Source organism: Tursiops truncatus, chromosome 12 (assembly GCF_011762595.2).
Source record: "Tursiops truncatus isolate mTurTru1 chromosome 12, mTurTru1.mat.Y, whole genome shotgun sequence".
Lineage (NCBI taxonomy): Eukaryota > Metazoa > Chordata > Mammalia > Artiodactyla > Delphinidae > Tursiops > Tursiops truncatus.
Window position 1 is genome coordinate 7,158,822 of NC_047045.1, and position 17,172 is coordinate 7,175,993.

At 41.1% G+C, this 17,172-nt stretch overlaps 1 protein-coding gene across 4 annotated transcripts in view; it reads right to left on the minus strand.

Moving 5' to 3' along the window:
• Positions 1-17,172, minus strand: part of LMBRD1 (LMBR1 domain containing 1) — a 116,478-nt gene that overhangs the window by 95,139 nt on the left and 4,167 nt on the right. For all 4 annotated transcript variants that reach the window (XM_019929261.3, XM_019929259.3, XM_019929260.3 and 1 more), the window contains exons 2-3: positions 13,721-13,897; positions 5,842-5,902 (exon numbers count right to left, since the gene is read on the minus strand). In XM_019929261.3, the coding sequence (XP_019784820.1) occupies positions 5,842-5,902; positions 13,721-13,897 (238 nt within the window). The remainder of the gene's footprint in view (positions 1-5,841; positions 5,903-13,720; positions 13,898-17,172) is intronic.

Sequence of the window (17,172 nt, forward strand, 5' to 3'; positions counted from 1 at the left end):
TTGCTCTTCACTGAATAGAGTATAACAGATTGAGGATCAGCTGTTCTAGAAATGTTAAGTTAGAGATGTTAACTTCTTGGTAGAAACTGACAGATGGACCACTGGACACAGGGATATGAAGTTCGAGAGAAGTCTGCCCGGCATTAACACCTACTCAACGCTAACACTTCTCACACTCCTGCTACGACGAAGAGGCACTACTCCAGCATCATCTCACAGGTGGAGAAGTCAGAGAGAAGTTAAGCTGACCTCCAGGTCCCATGGCACTCTTCACAAATTAGATACTAAGTTCAAAATGACTGTACAATCTTTCAGCAGTTAACCAATAGGGAGTGAGGAGAAACTTCCTAAAAACTCTCTCAGGTGCTCTAAAATGCCTGCATAGAAACAGAAGTTTGACACCTTCTTGGTCCAGCTTATTCTTCCTCGGTTCCATAATGTAGCTCATCTAAAGTATGCACACGCTTCGGCGAAGTCTCCTATTTTCACTATAGAATTGCTTAACAGCAAAAAGTAAGAATGTACTAAATAATTATCTGGGATTATTTGAAAAGGAGTATCCATACAGTGGAAAACAATGCAGTGTATATATTTATATATATGTATATGTGTCTATCTGTATGTATACGTAGACACATACACACACCACACACATATACACAAGAGCCTCACAGCAGCAGTATTTGAAATAGCCAAAAGCTGAACAACCCAACTGATCATCAGTACGAGGATGGATAAACTATGGTATGCTGTTACAATGGAATATTATACAGTAATGAGAATCAACAAAGTACTGTTACCCAAAACAATACAGATAAGTCTCAAACGTAATGCTGAGCACTGAAGAGGCCAAAGAGAAAACAATACATAGTATATGACTCAATTTATATGTAGACAAAAAAATGACAGCCCGAAAAATCAGCATCAAGAGGAGAAAGGGTCTCTGAAGAAAGTGACAGGACAACTACAGACAAGCCAGCACGACAGCCTTGAACAATCCCTGCTCTTGGTTTGGGCTCTCCCCATCTCTACAACCCCTGCACTCACTACAAACTCAAAACAAGGGTTAGGAAAAATGATTAAATAAAAGGAAAATTCACTTAAAAGAAAATGAAAGGAAAGTAGATGGTGAAAGAATTAAAATTAAAAATTTCAAGAATAGTCAGAGAAAACAGAATAAACATTTACAATAGATAACAATAAATAAAAGAATTTAAAGATAAAAATAAATTCGAAACCAAAAACAGAGCTCAAATAAAAGGCTAAACATATACAGAAGAGAAAAGATTTCATAAGAGGTCCAAATATGAGATTAAAACACAACTGAGAGCCAAAACGTCAGACAAGAGACGCGTTTTCAAAGAAAATATCAAAGAAATTTGAAGACACAGATGAAGAAATAAACAAAAACTTCCAGAACGAGAGAAAAAAACAAGTCCTTAATGTTTCTGGGGTGGGCACAACATCCTCAGATGAGGAAGTCTCCCCCTGTGTGCAGGGTCCCCATGAGTACAGTGCAAAGGGGCAGAAACAAACTCTACCCTCTCAGCCTTCCACGAGCTCCAGGAAACCGTACCTTTGCAGGCAGCTTCAGTTAATGAAGACTGGTAATAACCGATCAACAGCTGGGGGTATCCAGTGGGTAGAAGCAGCAGGCCTCACTTCCACAAACTTTCCAGAAAAAACACCCAAAGTTCCATTAACGTAACAGAAGTTTCTTAAAAATGTCGTTTTGAGACCTTAGGATCAGCAAGGTCCTTGCAGGGTATCCACAATGTGAAATTATTTTCATGACAACGTTAAGATGCTGTTTCCCTTTCCACTAGTAGTTACTATACTCTTCACCCTCCAAGCACTCACCAGCGGGGGGCACTTTTATTCAGCAAAGTCCCTCTAAGCAGAAATAATTCTGAGATGTCCACCCTTGGGTGCACATCTTTTCAGTGTTCTGTGTTTGGGGAAGTACACATACAGTGTACTTGTGAGAAGCACCTGTGCTATTTCAGTTGTGAGCTACACTAGGCACTTTTTTCCAAAGAATATCATTTTTACTTGAAAGAACAATGGACAGAAAAACTATAGCTATCCAGACTGGAGTATTAAGCAGATTCTCTCAAAAATGAATAAAGTGAGTCTGTCACTTTGAAGAAAATAAGTAACAGTATTTGTTACTAATGATTAAAAATTGAGGTGTCGAGAGAAAACCAGAATTTTTGGAAAACTTGAATCCAGCACCTTAAGTCTTACATCCTTCCAATACATAAACACTTCTCTGATAAGAATAGTGGTGATATTAACTGAATGCCAAAGTAAATCAGAATCTCTGCGGATGTAATGTAAAAAGTTGGAATGTAAAAAGTACATTCCATACTATTTAAAAGGTCTCCGGATGATGTCTGAAGCGGTCCCAGGGGTTCAGGGCTGGCTAAGCATCCCCAGAGGTAACAAACATCCCCAGAACAATTTATTAAAAGGCAGCTCACTTAACAGTAAGCAGCTCCAGCTTAGGAAATAATATCCACTCTGGGCTCCATCACTCACTAACAAGGTGATCTTTAACATCTCTGGGTAAAACCTTCTTCACCTGTAAAATGTAGAAAATACCTCCACAAAATGACGTTCATGAAGATCAAAGAAAGTGTTGAATATGAAAGCCCTGCACAGTGCCTGGGAAGGTCAGACAACGAAAATGTGTTGATATGTTAGGGGAGACTAGATGAACTACAGAATCTCACAGAAGGGAATGGATAAAAATAGTGCTTCGGATTCTCTGGAGTCTGCTTAGTCCTCAGCATGCAGAATCAGAGATGTAATATGTAATTAGATAATACCCAGCATTGCTGGGAAAGGGCTGGGCTTGTGGACAATACCCATCTCAGAAGCTATGGTTCCTAGCTGTAGGGCATCATCTGAGCCAAAGTCAAAGGCCTACCAGCCATAGCTAAAATGGATACAACTAACTTTATGACAACAACCATTAATATTATTGAATTAAATCTTCTTGCTTCAATTCCATAGTCATCAAGAAATCTTCTATTCATAATTTGGCTTCTCATGCAGATTTCTTCCCTAGATCAGTGACTCAACTATCCTATCCCAAGGCAGTTATTATTTCTCACTACAACCCAAGTTATACAGAGGATCAAACCCTACATCCCTAAGTCATCTTGTTTATAATGACTAATTTTCTCTCATGCATTTAAAATGATACTAGAAACACACTATCCTTGGGAGGATTAAGAAAAATAATCACAGATCACTTCCTGTAGGCTTAATTCTATGAAACCAACTGGAAAGACCGCTGATTTAACATTCCAGTGTAGAAGTCTCTGTAACCTTGGTTACAATGGATCAATCCATTAGCCTCTAGGTTCATTGATAAGATACGGTTCATAAACCTGGACTGCACTAAGATAAAAGCTGGCTTATCTTGTCACATGTTCCACAGCATAAATACACTGTAGTGTTACACAGGAGACAGGCCCAATCCCACAAAACTGTTTTTGAAGAAGTGATTTATATCCTGCCAATAAGTTTGTATTCTGCTTAATATACCACCATTTCAAACAAATTAACAGGTCAAATCTAGATTTTACGATATACATTTAATTTATTCATTAGAAATAATAAATTCTATATTAAAATACCATAAAATTTCTGAAATCTATACCAAAGAAATGGAATTTCATAGATCCTGTAGAGTTTAGATCAGGAGACAAAAGTTAGAGCCAAAGCAGCTAAGTTAAAATCCAGTGGCGCAGTGGTTGAGAATCTGCCTGCCAATGCAGGGGACATGGGTTCGAGCCCTGGTCTTGGAAGACCCCACATGCCGCGGAGCAACTAAGCCTGTTAGCCACAACTACTGAGCCTGCGCATCTGGAGCCCGTGCTCCGCAACAAGAGAAGTCGCGATAGTGAGAGGCCCGCGCACCGCGATTTAGAGTGGTCCCCGCTTGCCCCAACTGGAGAAGGCCCTTGTGCAGAAACGAGGACCCAACACAGCAAAAATAAATAAATTCATTAATTTAAAAAAAAATCCAATGAAACCCCTGAAAAACTTACCCCATCAACAGAAACTTCTATAGATTTTTTTTTCAGTGTCCTACTGAAATTTTATTCAACCTCTTGATTCATTGCTGTAAAAAAAAAAAAAAAAAAGACAGCCCTTTCCTAACTCAGCACTTACACATTTTTATAAAAGCACGAGTCATATTTATTCAAAGAGACAGTTTCGAAAACATTTAGGTGGTTATTATAAATAGCTTCTCTAATCCAACACTAGAAGGAAGAGAGAGGAAAGGAGGGAAGGAGGGGCCAATCCACCACCACCCCCAGATTAATCGGTTCTGTACGGTACAAAACACACCAATCTACCATGACCCCCAGGTTAAACTGGCTGATGCTGCAAACTCCCAGACAGTAACTCTACTACTACCAATACATAGAAGAAATTTCTAGAAAACTGAGATTTTCAAAATCAAGAGTGCAAGTGGGAAAGTGGTAACAAAAGTTATCAAACAATGGTATCAGAGGAAGAGCACAGAGATTTAAGGGAACTTGACTGAACCTCCACAAAGAAGGGCTGAAAGTGAACCTAAGTAAAACAAAGTATGTAACAGAAGTTTCAGGATGACCAGATGAGTTCTATACTACTTATTCATGGTGTTGAAACAGTCATCTCAAATGTGATATCAGAATTAAAAGGAAACCATAAACAAGACAAAAAGGCAACCCTCAGAATGGGAGAAAATATTTGCAAACGAAGCAACTGACAAGGGATTAACCTCCCAAATACACAAACAGCTCATGCAGCTCAATATCAAAAAACAAAACAACCCAATCCAAAAATGGGTGGAAGACCTAAATAGACATTTCTCCAAAGAAGACATACAAACGGCCAAGAGGCACATGAAAAGATGCTCAACTTCACTAATTATTAGAGAAATGCAAATCAAAACTACAACAACATACCACTGCACACCAGTCAGAATGGCCATCATCAAAAACTCTACAAACAATAAATGCTGGAGAGGTTGTGGAGAAAAGGGAACCCTCCTACACTGTGGGAACATAAACTGGTACAGCCACTATGGAGAACAGTATGGAGGTTCCTTAAAAAACTAAAAATATAACTATATTATGACCCAGCAATCCCACTACTGGGCATATACCCTGAGAAAACCATAATTCTGAAAGATACATGCACCCCAATGTTCACTGCAGCACTATTTACAATAGCCATGGAAGCAACCTAAACGCCCATCGACAGATGAATGGATAAAGAAGATGTGGTACATATATACAATGGAATATTACTCAGCCATAAAAAGGAACGAAACTGGGTCGTTTGTAGAGACATGGATGGACCTAGAGACTGTCATACAGAGTGAAGTAAGTCAGAAAGAGAAAAACAAATATCGTGTATTAACGCATATATGTGGAATCTAGAAAAATGGTACAGATGAACCTATTTGCAAAGCAGAAATAGAGACACAGAAGTAGAGAACAAACGTATGGACTCCAAGGCAGGAAAGGGGGTTTGGGATGAATTGGGAGAATGGGATTGACACATATACAATAAAATGTATAAAACAGATAAGTAATGAGAACCTACTGTATAGCACAGGGAACTCTACTCAGTACTCTGTGGTGACCTAAATGGAAAGGAAATCCAAAAAAGAGGGGACATATGTATACATATAGCTGATTCACTTTGCTGTACAGCAGAAACTAACACATTGTAAAGCAACTATACTCCAATAAAAAAAAAAAGTCTATATGTAGCTTTATTCTACATTTTGGCGAGCAGCCCAGACAGGCAATGAAATGGAAATATACTTACTGTAGTAACCATACAATACGGTGTCCTCGATCCGTCTGCTGACATTAGCATTGGCCCAGTCCTAGGATCAAAAGGAAACAATAGAAATATTAATGAAACAGCCATTTGCTTAACAATTATACTTAAATTTTAATATGAATGAATATCACTTATAAATGTACCATCGACTCTGACAGGTATGGTCTGTGCCCTCAAGAAGTGACAGACAGACAAGTAAACAGGCAATTTCAGCAGGTGAATGCTGAGCTAACGTGATGACATGGTTCTGGGGAAGCACATGAAGGAGAGGCAGCTACGGGCCAGGGCCACTAAACTGGGGCCGGAATAACACAGTGGGAAGGAGGGAAGAGAATAAAGGAACATACATGGAGACTTTGAAAAACCTGCAGGAAGCAAAATATAGATTCACTAGAGCTTTTGGAAAGGGAAGAGAAAGCAAGTGGAGTGAGGGAGGGAAAGGCATTAGGTTTGAGGGACTGTGAATCACGCCAAGTATTCTGGCCTCTGTCCTAAAGGCAATGGAAAATAGTGATGCGGTTTTGTGCAGAGTGACAGGTATGATTTGTATTTTAGAAACAAGATATTTTAAAATACCTAAAAGAACAGTCAATATAAACTTCTTAGCATTCAACCCACATTTTCTTTAAATTAGTCATTTAAATTTAGTACTTTAACTTAGAAAATTAATTCTAATTAATCTTTTCAAATAAAAAAATCTATACATTAATGAAATAGAACTGGGGTATAATAGCAAGCCTTTTTGACTATCCTAATTGTATGCATATAAAAAATTAAGCCTGGAGCGTCGATGTGACTGGTCACTGCGATTAAGTACCAAGGCTCAAATTAGTATCCAGGTCAATTTTGTTCTATCAATACTTTAAGAGCTCAAGTCAGTATCAACATCCCACTTACAAGGTCTCTTAAGGAAGAGTAGAAACATATAACTCTCCTAAAATAATTCAGGTTTTTCTTTTTTTTCCTTTTTCACCTACAAACACCTCTAGCAATGAATATCTATGAACTTCTAATTGACAAATGCCTAAAAGAACGAAAATGTGGAAACCCCAAATTTAGCACTACAAATGCAAACCTTGACACACAGCACACAATGAAAATAGTATTTTTCCAATAGCAATTAAGACTATGAAAAACTTAAGAGGACTTCCCTGGTGGTGCAGTGGTTAAGAGTCCGCCTGCCAATGCAGGGGACAAGGGTTTGATCTCTGGTCCAGGAAGATCCCACATGCCGCGGAGCACCATAATTACTGAGCCTGCACTCTAGAGCCCGTGAGCCACAACTACTGAGCCCACGCGCCACAACTACTGAAGCCCACGTGCCTAGAGCCCGTGCTCCGCAACGAGAAGCCACCGCAATGAGAAGCCCACACACCGCAACGAAGAGTGGCCCCCGCTCGCCACAACTAGAGAAAGCCCGTGCAGCAACAAAGACCCAACACAGCCAAAAATAAATAAATAAAAAACAAATAAAATTTTTTTTTTTCCGGTACATGGGCCTCTCACTGTTGTGGCCTCTCCCATTGCGGAGCACAGGCTCCGGACGCGCAGGCTCAGCAGCCATGGCTCACGGGCCCAGCCGCTCCGCGGCATGTGGGATCTTCCCGGACCAGGGCATGAACCCGTGTCCCCTGCATCGGCAGGCGGACTCTCAACCACTGCACCACCAGGGAAGCCCCAAATAAATTTTTTAAAAAAAGAAAAACTTAATGGCCTAAATTTTAAAATTATGTTAACTATATAAAGAAATAAATAATAACAGAATATAAAAAAGATCCAAATAAATGAAAAGTCACACTTTCCCACATGAAAAGACTGTAAATACCAAACCCCTCCAAATTAATCTATAAACACTATATATTGTCTATCAAAATCCCAATAGTGGGTACAGTGTTTTGCGATGCTGACTCTAAAAGTCATCTGAAAAACATACAGGTGTATATGGATATCCATGAAGTACTTCTGAGTGCGGGTAAACAGAAAAAGTTGCAACCAACAGTTTTAACGACATACACAATCTTTGTCTAAAAAACGTAATGAAAGAAACACTGTACATCTACTACAGAAAAATGGAAAGAACGTTAAGCAGTGCTTACCACACAGGACTGGAAAAGCACTGGGGAGAATTCTAGCCAATGACTGGAAATTTCTTCATCAACGACGCAAGTATCCAAATGAATATACACACAACCAAAGCTTCTACTCCCAAAAGCTCTGTTTCTTTAGTCATTGTTTATACATCAAAACAGACATTTTAAAAGATTTTTCAAACTTGAAGAGTTTTTGAAACAGAGGATAATTACATCTATCCTCACGCAAGCTCCCTACCAATTTCCAAGACAACCCCACGAGGTATTAACGTACCCATTGAGAATCACATAAAAGTTAAACTTCAAAATTGAAGAAGACCCCAACCTCAGAAAAAGATTAAATGTAGAAAGTCTGAAGGTAATTAAAGCCAAAGGTTCACTGAAATTTAGTATCTTTTACCCTCCAACGTTCTTTAGTTTAACCAAATCTTGTGGCAGTTAGAGAGCATTACTGTTACTATTTTAAAGCAAAAATATGTGTAAAATATACAACATCACTGAAGTACTATTTGTGTATTTGGTTTTTATATACAGTCTTGCCTCCAAGGTATCTGATGTACTGTCAAAAGAGCTTAGTTTATGAAACTTCCTTCTTCTACATTTTGAGAAATGCTGTGCCCTTGATACATTTCACAAGCTACTGCCTCCCAAAGTAGAGACCGAAAGGAACTCCAGAAGCCCCACAGGAATGTGAGACAAACAAGAACTAATACTAAGTAAAGAATACGAAAGAAGAACATTTTGGAAGAAAGGAAAAGGATATAGAGTCCACAGAACAAAGAGGTAAGCGGTTCATGTATGTAAAACTCCCTCTCCCATTCTTCAAGATGACTTTCTGAAATGCTCCGTCCAGCCCCAAACCACACTTGACTCTCCTTAATTTTACCAGATAACCTCACCTTAGACCAATGGTTCTCATGCAGGGGTGACTCCATCCCCATGGACACCTGGCAATGTCCTGGAGATGCTGGAGGGTGGCGGCAGGCTCTGTAGGCTACCGGCATCGAGTGGCAGAGGCCAGGACCTGCTAAACACCTGCAATGCACAGGATAGCCCTCACAAGGGTCACCCAGCACAGAAGCCGATGGTTGACAAACACTGACTTAAAGGTCTCTCAAAAAATCTGAGGACAAAAGAGAGCTACTCAATTCACTCCCCAATCTAGAACCGACCGCCATCTGTACTCGAATGCTAGCCCTTCCTTCTGCCGAGCACCCGCGCTATTTACAGCCAACCCTTTCCCTTTGGGTCCCCACCCCTCTGCCTTCGCAGGGACACTGCACCTGCAGCGATACCCTTTCTCTCCTCCCAGACCCCTCTCCCACTCTACTGAACCCTGAAGTACACACGCTCTAGTAGTTTCCATGAAAGGACACACCACCACCACAGATAAACACACCCCACCCCACCTCCTACTCCCCTGGAGGACAGAGCTTCCTGAAATGCTGTCAGCATCCCCTGTCACTGCTCCCTCACCTTCCGCCTGCACTCAGCCACTCCCACCAACTGCCCCGCGGCTCCATGGGGAGTGCAGTCACTCCCCTCCCTCTCTCCCTCCACCTCTCAGCATCACTCTTCCTGAAACACATTCTTCTCCTGAGAAGCCCCTCTTTTCGTTTTCCTTCCCACCTCCCAGGCTGCAGCCCCTCCCCTTGGGCCAGCTCCAGGTAACTAGCGCGGCTCTCGAATCCACGGCCCATGCCAAGCCTTGTCTGACCACTCAGTCTCCCCAGCTGCTGGACAGTGCATAGCTCTGAATACCGTGCACATGCTGATGACTTCCAGATACTTCTCTCCAACCCTAAGGTTTCCCTGGAGCTTCAACTCCCTGCTCGACGCCGCAGAATACGTATGATAGGCACCTTGAAGGTAACTTGTCCAAAATAAAATACGGCTCTTTTTTCTACATCCCTCACGTGCCCGTGTGCACACACAGGTCTAATTACTCCCCCAGGCTGCCCTATTTCTCTAAGGTGTACTAGGCTTTAGTGCTTCGTCAAGCTCTAGTTTTCATTTTCCTTCCAACCCCATATCTAATCCATCAGCCAATCCAAGCAGTTCTAGCTCCAAAATCCATAACGCTTTTAATCGCTTTTCCCCACTAGTACCCCTCTAACCCACATCACCTTTATTTTTTACCTTCACTAACTTCTCATTGCCCTTGGAAGAAAATCTAAACCCATTAACATGGCCTAAAAGTCACAATCTGTCCCCACCTTCTTCTTCATCTCAGCTCGTAGCAAAGCACGGCCCCCAATGCCACACCTCAGCCAACGGGCCAAAAGCACGTCTGCCTGAGGGCCTCCGTACCTGTTGCTGCTTCTCCCTGAGGCGGCCTTCACTCAGTTCCCACCTCCAGGACCCGGCAGCCTGGCCCTCCTCAGCCCGTTGTCCCGCCTCAACACCCACAACCCAGCTGAGCCTCACATCGCTCTGTTCTGCATCCTCACAGGAGTGAGCGCTAGGAAGCTAGCTTGTTTTGTTTGTTGACTGTTGGTCTGCTCTCACAGAATGTGAGCTCCCTGAGAGCAGCGGCCTCGTTGGTTGTAATCGTTAATCTCTAGCATCCACGCCTCTGTCAGGTACACATTTCATACTTAGTCAATATTAAGTGCATGAATAGACCTAAGGTGTAGCAAAGAGTACAGAGTTCTAAGATAAAATTACCAGCATCTGAGAGTAGGAATGAGGCAGCAGTAGAGTTCAACCCAGACATCTCCTAATTATGGGCCATACAGAGACTAACCATTGATGGAGAGAAGGAGGAGGTGAACATTTTCGCTACCAAAACAAATGCTGTGATGACATATCTTAACTACTGATTTTATTTTAATTTTACACACTGTATAAAATAAAGAATATTTGTTCACATTAGTGGCCATTTCTGATTTTTATGATTGGTATACTTTGTGTATATCACTAGCTAAAGTTATTGGTCAATTAGACACTATAATAGAACACTTCTGGCTATACTTTAAGGTTTTTTTTTTCTTTTTAATCTATAAAGTTAATTATTTCACAAAAACTAGAAACAAAGAAATTATCTGGCTGAAATTATTCATAGTGCCATGTGTTTAAAAAAAGGTGAATGGGGGCTTCCCTGGTGGCGCAGTGGTTGAGAGTCCGCCTGCCGATGCAGGGGACACAGGTTCATGCCCCGGTCCGGGAAGATCCCACATGCTGTGGAGCGGCTGGGCCCGTGAGCCATGGCCGCTGAGCCTGTGCGTCCGGAGCCTGTGCTCCGCAACGGGAGAGGCCACAGCAGTGAGAGGCTGGCGTACCGCAACAAAAAAAAAAAAAAAAAAAGGTGAATGGAAACAGTTCAGACGTTATTACAATATACCCTTGGTCAAAAGAAGGCAGAAACAGCTAGGAAGGCAAATAAGCCAAAACAGGGAAAGTATGTAGACTGCCTGCCTGGCACCCTCAGTTCCTACGCCAAATGTTAGCAGTTCTCGACATCTCGAGTTTCCAAACAATTATACCTTATAAGCAGGTCCCTAATCGGTTTAGAGGCTTCAATATTTGAGGTGGAAATGGAGAAAGTTAGACGATACTTATATTCATTTAGGAATAAGAAATGCACACTGTTATACTTAGGGTACAACATAATTCATCATGGAAAACAACGTCAACTTGCACATTCATCCTGACTAATAAGGACAGAAGAGATTAAAGACACTGTGGGCACTTCTACCTGAAGACAGCTAAATTTACAGCTGCCACATGAAGTCTGAAAACTAATTCTTAACTACCTACTCTTGTCTTTCACTAAGCACCCCAAGGGAATTCATTAATAACATTTTGGAGAAAATACTCGCTACGGTTTACTGGGGAAGTGTCCTTTGAAAGTCTTTTCAGTTCTCCTTTGAGTGTTAGCACATGCCAGCTTCAAATGACAACTCTTATGAATTTCACTAGTCCCCCATCCAGCCCTCCCAGAAAAAGACAGAAAGGGAAACAAAGAATGTTTAAAATATCAAGAAAGGCATCAAACTATTGGGAAAACAACTGGTACATTAAGCTGAGTTAGCTAAAAACAAACAGAACTAAACAGAGACAACTAAGTAAATGAACAGCAGGAAAAAAAACTTACAATTGCTGAATAAATAATCCCTCAATAATGAAAGAAAACATTTTTTTTTTAATTGGGGGAAAAAACACTAACATGGAATTTTTCCCTTCTAATTATTGGTGCACATTCAGATTTAACAACCATAAAATAAGCACATTAACTACAGTTATATATTTTCTTCTCTTTTGGGGCATACTATTAATAAAATAAATGCCCCAAGTTTTTATGGGTAATACTTTTGCTTCTTTAGGTGGGTGAATTCCTAAGTCTTGTTTAAACAAGTATAAATGCAATCTCACGGGTTAAAAAAAACAAAAGTAAAACAAAAACTAGTACCCAGAAAGTGACTACTAAATTAAGCATGGTCCCAGAACAACTACATACTCTAAGGGCAAGTTCATAATTTCATGAAAATACTTACTTTAGAAATTTCAAGATGAAAACATAATCCCACAAAATCTAAACAAATCAAATATTCTAAATTTAAAACTTAAAAAATCTCCTACTCAAACAACAATTATACAAGGGATAACACTACTTCCACTGTATCAGATGGATAGATATAGATAGAGGTACAGATCCAGATCCCAGTGAGCAAAGAGCCTTGGAGCCAGACTGCAGAACTTCAAATCCCAGCAACAGCACTTACAAACCCCAAGACCTGAGATGGGTCACATCACCTCTCTGAACCCTGGCTTCCTGCCCATAACAACGGATAACACTATCTACCTCACAGGGCTGTTGGGACATTAATGGCGTGAAGACATGTAAACCATTTAGGAAAGGGTCTGACACATAGTAAATACTCAACAAATGTTAGTTACTACCTCTGTACAGTGCTTGGCACATACTAAGTGGTCAACTGATACTCGCTAAATGAATGACTGATCTACAGAAAATAACTGTAGTTTTCACAGCAATCAGAATCTATCCAAACCTAACTACCAAAAATTACCAAATCATTTCAGCCCAGTTGGCCCAATTCAGGAACTTATTTTGGAACCATGCATTACTGAGATAACTGAAATAGTATTTTATTCAAATATTTAAGTACCTACTGCTTGTCAGACACTGGGCATACAGAAACAGACAAGATACAGTTCCTGCCTCATAGAAGGTTACACTAATAAGAAATGTAAAAGTAACCTGCATAATTGAAAAGGAACTCAGAAATTTTCCAGTCCAACACCATGTATTTTAAAAATGAGGAACTTGAAGTCCAGAAAAGTTCAGTTTGGCCAAAGACACAAGTTAGTGCGAATCAAGATTAGAACTCAGGTCTGATAACCCGCAGCCCACGTCACAGTGACTTAGAGTACTCAATATGACATAGAGATGAAGATCCTGATCTGCCACTAACAAAACCCCTTCCAAATTATCTACGTACTGCATTGATGCAGATCAAGTCAAACAGACTTCAAGGGAGCTGCAAGAGGCACAAAAATAACCCTATTATGATTACTTAGCACATTTTCCAACTAACAAAGGTATTCTTCACACTTGGATGGGTGTAAGTCAGCGAGCAGTCTGTTCCATGTAGTTGTCACATGCTCGGCCTCTAAGTGCATTTCCATTCTCGCTTATTCCCAGAGACGACAATAAAACACAACATACACTGCACTGCTAAACATTTCAGTAAATACTTAATTGCCAAGAATATGAAAGGGAAAAATTCCCATAGTATGATGATAATTACCTTAAATGTACCATTTTGGTTTTTCATGTAGGAAACCAAAAATATATCCACTGGTAGAAGTGCTGATGTGATGAGAGCAATCGCCAGAGAAAAGATCGCTGTTATGGTGGAGACAACTTCACTTTCCCGCTGACTTTGATATTTACGAACATAAACCCAGCAGAATGCCAAAATAGCCTGAAATAGAACAGAAAGAGATGTTTTGTTACTGCCCTATGTATTCTCTAAAACTGATTTTAGTCTGTGTTTGTAAGTTCCCAATGGGAAACATTATGTCAAGTAGCGATTCTTCCGGATGTGCAAGCAACATCCACTACCCCTTATAAATTTATTCAAGATTTATAACTTTCAAAGCCGAGTTCATGAAAGCAGTACAACTTCACTTGGGTGCCAAGACACCAAAAAACAAGCAAAAGTTATCAATAACAGTGCTCAGTTACATATTTCCTCACTGAACACAGTATAACCATTCATGGTTTCACACATTACAGTTCTAACTAGCTCTGAATACTTTTCCCTATAGATCTCCCCAACCTAAAGAAGACATAACTAGTAGTTATTCTATCGTATTCTTACTGCTGAAGCATCACAGAATACCACTTGAATTAAAATTAACTTCTGTCCCATTATGACACTTCAAGAGTACCATTCAACTAAAGATTAACTGCCAATAATCACCATGCAATTGACACATTATATTATAATTCACATTTCAAAGGGCATTAAACGAAGAAAAGTGAACACTGAAAATGGATGCACGTGCACTGCAAGGAACTTTTCAGGGAAAAAGTACACTCAGAGGTACTGAGGTTGACGTCTCAACAAGGTACTCTTAATAGTCATCTCCATCTTCCTAGAAACTAACAGAGGGTATAGGACTGTACTCGCGCAATCCTCTAACTTCAGATTCCAGCATCAGAATCCCCTGGAGGGCTGCTAAAGCACAGAGTTCCAGATCCAACAGGTCTGGAGAAGGTCCAGAAAACCTGCATTTGTCACAAGTTCCCAGGTGAGGCTGATGCTGGTCCAAGGACTACACTTCGAGAACCTCTGCCCTAATCCTAGGGGAAGCAGACAGATCCTGAATCAGTGATTCTCAACCTTGGCTGTGTTCGAATCCCCTGGGTAAAAACTTAAATTCCTACCTGTACACCCACCCGCAAACCACTTCAATCAGAGAGTGAGGCTCCTCCAGGCAGCACTTCAAATGCCTGAGGATTCCAAACTGAGGCGAACCAGGGTTTTAACCAAGCTCTATCAAAGCCCTGGGACACAAGCTTAGTTTTGGCATTTCATGCTTTTCAACAGATTTAACTTTCACTGTAAGCAGACAGGGCAGGGATTCCCTAGAGAAAGAGAACCAGGCATGGCCTTCTGGACTTAAGAGAAGCCCCTTTTGGCCCAAGCCATCTAAGCCTGGCTACAGTGCACTTGCTTGAATGGGTCTCAGTAACTAAAGACCTTAAAGGAACAAAAGACTTATCAGGTGAGAGAAGTAACAACAGTAAAGATAACAAATCAGTAGTAAACTCCCAATTCTGTTTCAACAGGTGGTAAAGATTAGCCTGAAGCACTTTCTTGAGCTGTTTTGCAGAATTTCACCCAGCCTGGGGTGCTCAACCACTAGATCAACTGGAACCTAAGGGGTGATGATGTTGACCTTTTCTGACCCTAGTGACTCGAATCAATTAAAGCTTGGACTCTGTGGACCTTTGCCCCAATTCTATTCCTCTGCTCAAGCCCCTTAATAATATGCATACACCCTTAGCTTAAAACTCCCCCAATCTTGCTGTTGAGGAGACACTGCTTTGGGAAGGATCCCCAGTGTTCTCCCTACTCCTGCTCTTCGGCTTGGTTGTGTCTTTTGGTTCAACACCCATCAACAGGCAAACCCAGTTTTTCATGTAACGTTACTTCCCTTCTAGTTCAGGAGCCAGAACTGAACTAAGCACCGCCTAACTAACCTAAGCACCACCTAACTAGTTTCAGTTTCCAAATTCTCCAACCACAGTCAAGATATAAGAACAGTTCCATCACTGCAGAAAAATCCCCTTTGCCCCTCCAGAGTTAACCCGTCTCTCTACTCCCCAGCCCTCGACAACCACTATCTGTTATCTGTCCCCATACCTTCTGCTTTTTCTAGAATGTCATCATGTCCTTATATAGCATGTCTTTTGAGTCTGGCTTCTTTCACTTAGCATAATGAATCTGAAATCCATCCAAGTTGTTGCATGTAATTCCTTTACATTATTAACATTTCAGTTGGTGTCAGAATAGCAGGAAAAAATAAGGTGAAAAGGAAAATGTGCTCCTGGGAACCTGGTTGTTGGAGAGAAAGAAACAAAGGAGGGGAGGGAGGGAGGGAGCGAGGAAGGAAGGGAGGGAGGGAGGAAGAAGGAAGGAAGGGAGAGAACGAAAGAGAGGGAGGGAGGGAGGGAGGAAGGGAGAGAGGGAGGGGGAGAGAGAGAGAGAGAAAGAAAGAAAGAAAAGGAAGGAAGGAAGGGAGGGAGAGAGAAAGAAAGCTTCGAAGGGAGAAAGAAAGAAAGGAGAGAGAGGGAGGGAGGGAGGAAGAAAGGGGGAAGAGAGAGGTAAAGAAAGAAAAAGAAAGAAAGGAAGGAAGGGAAGGAGGGGGAGAGAGAAAGAAGACCTTCATTCAAATTCTGGCTTAACAACTTACTAATTTCTTTTTGTTCTGGAAAATATTCTTTCATAAAATGTTACTTATATTAATATTTAATGGGTTTGTTTCTAAATTAATTGACAGATATTTAAAATATTCCCCAATTATTTTGGAAGCCACTGGAAGATGAACCTTTTCTTTCTATCCTGACACAACGTGCTCAATAAATTTTTTGTTCGACTTCAAGGAGATCTGCACTTTTACAAAGTTCAGAGCGACAGGTATTACTGCAAAGGAAGGAGTTTGCCAATAACAGGCAGGGAAAGGGCAACGCAGGCAAAATAGTTAAGCCAGAGGTTCCCAAACTTTTTGGTCTCAAGGTCCCTTTACAGTCTTAAAACAGAACCCCAAACAGTTGTTTACAGGTTAAATCTGTAACAGGGAAGAGCTAAATCAGACTCCAAGTTGGATCTGTTTCTTTGACTTTAACCTTTGCTTTTCGTTGCTTTTGTTATTATAACCATACCTAATGGCCTGCCTCAGGGAACCCGCCTGCCTGTGAATGGCTGCAAGGAAAAAGAAACTGACACATCCCCTCTCCCAGGCTGGTCATTCCAGGAAGTGTTTTGCAAGACTGATGGCCCTTTTACTTTACTTCCTCAAGGCCTCTCCCTCTCTGATTCTGCAAAAGAAACTGGCATCCAGACCCCATAAGATGGTTTTTCAGAGACACTAGTCCACCATCTTCTCGGTCTGCGAGTAAAGTCGTATTCCTTGCCCCGACACCTCGTCTCGGGTTCATTGGCCTCTCATGCGGCGAGCAGAGCGAGCT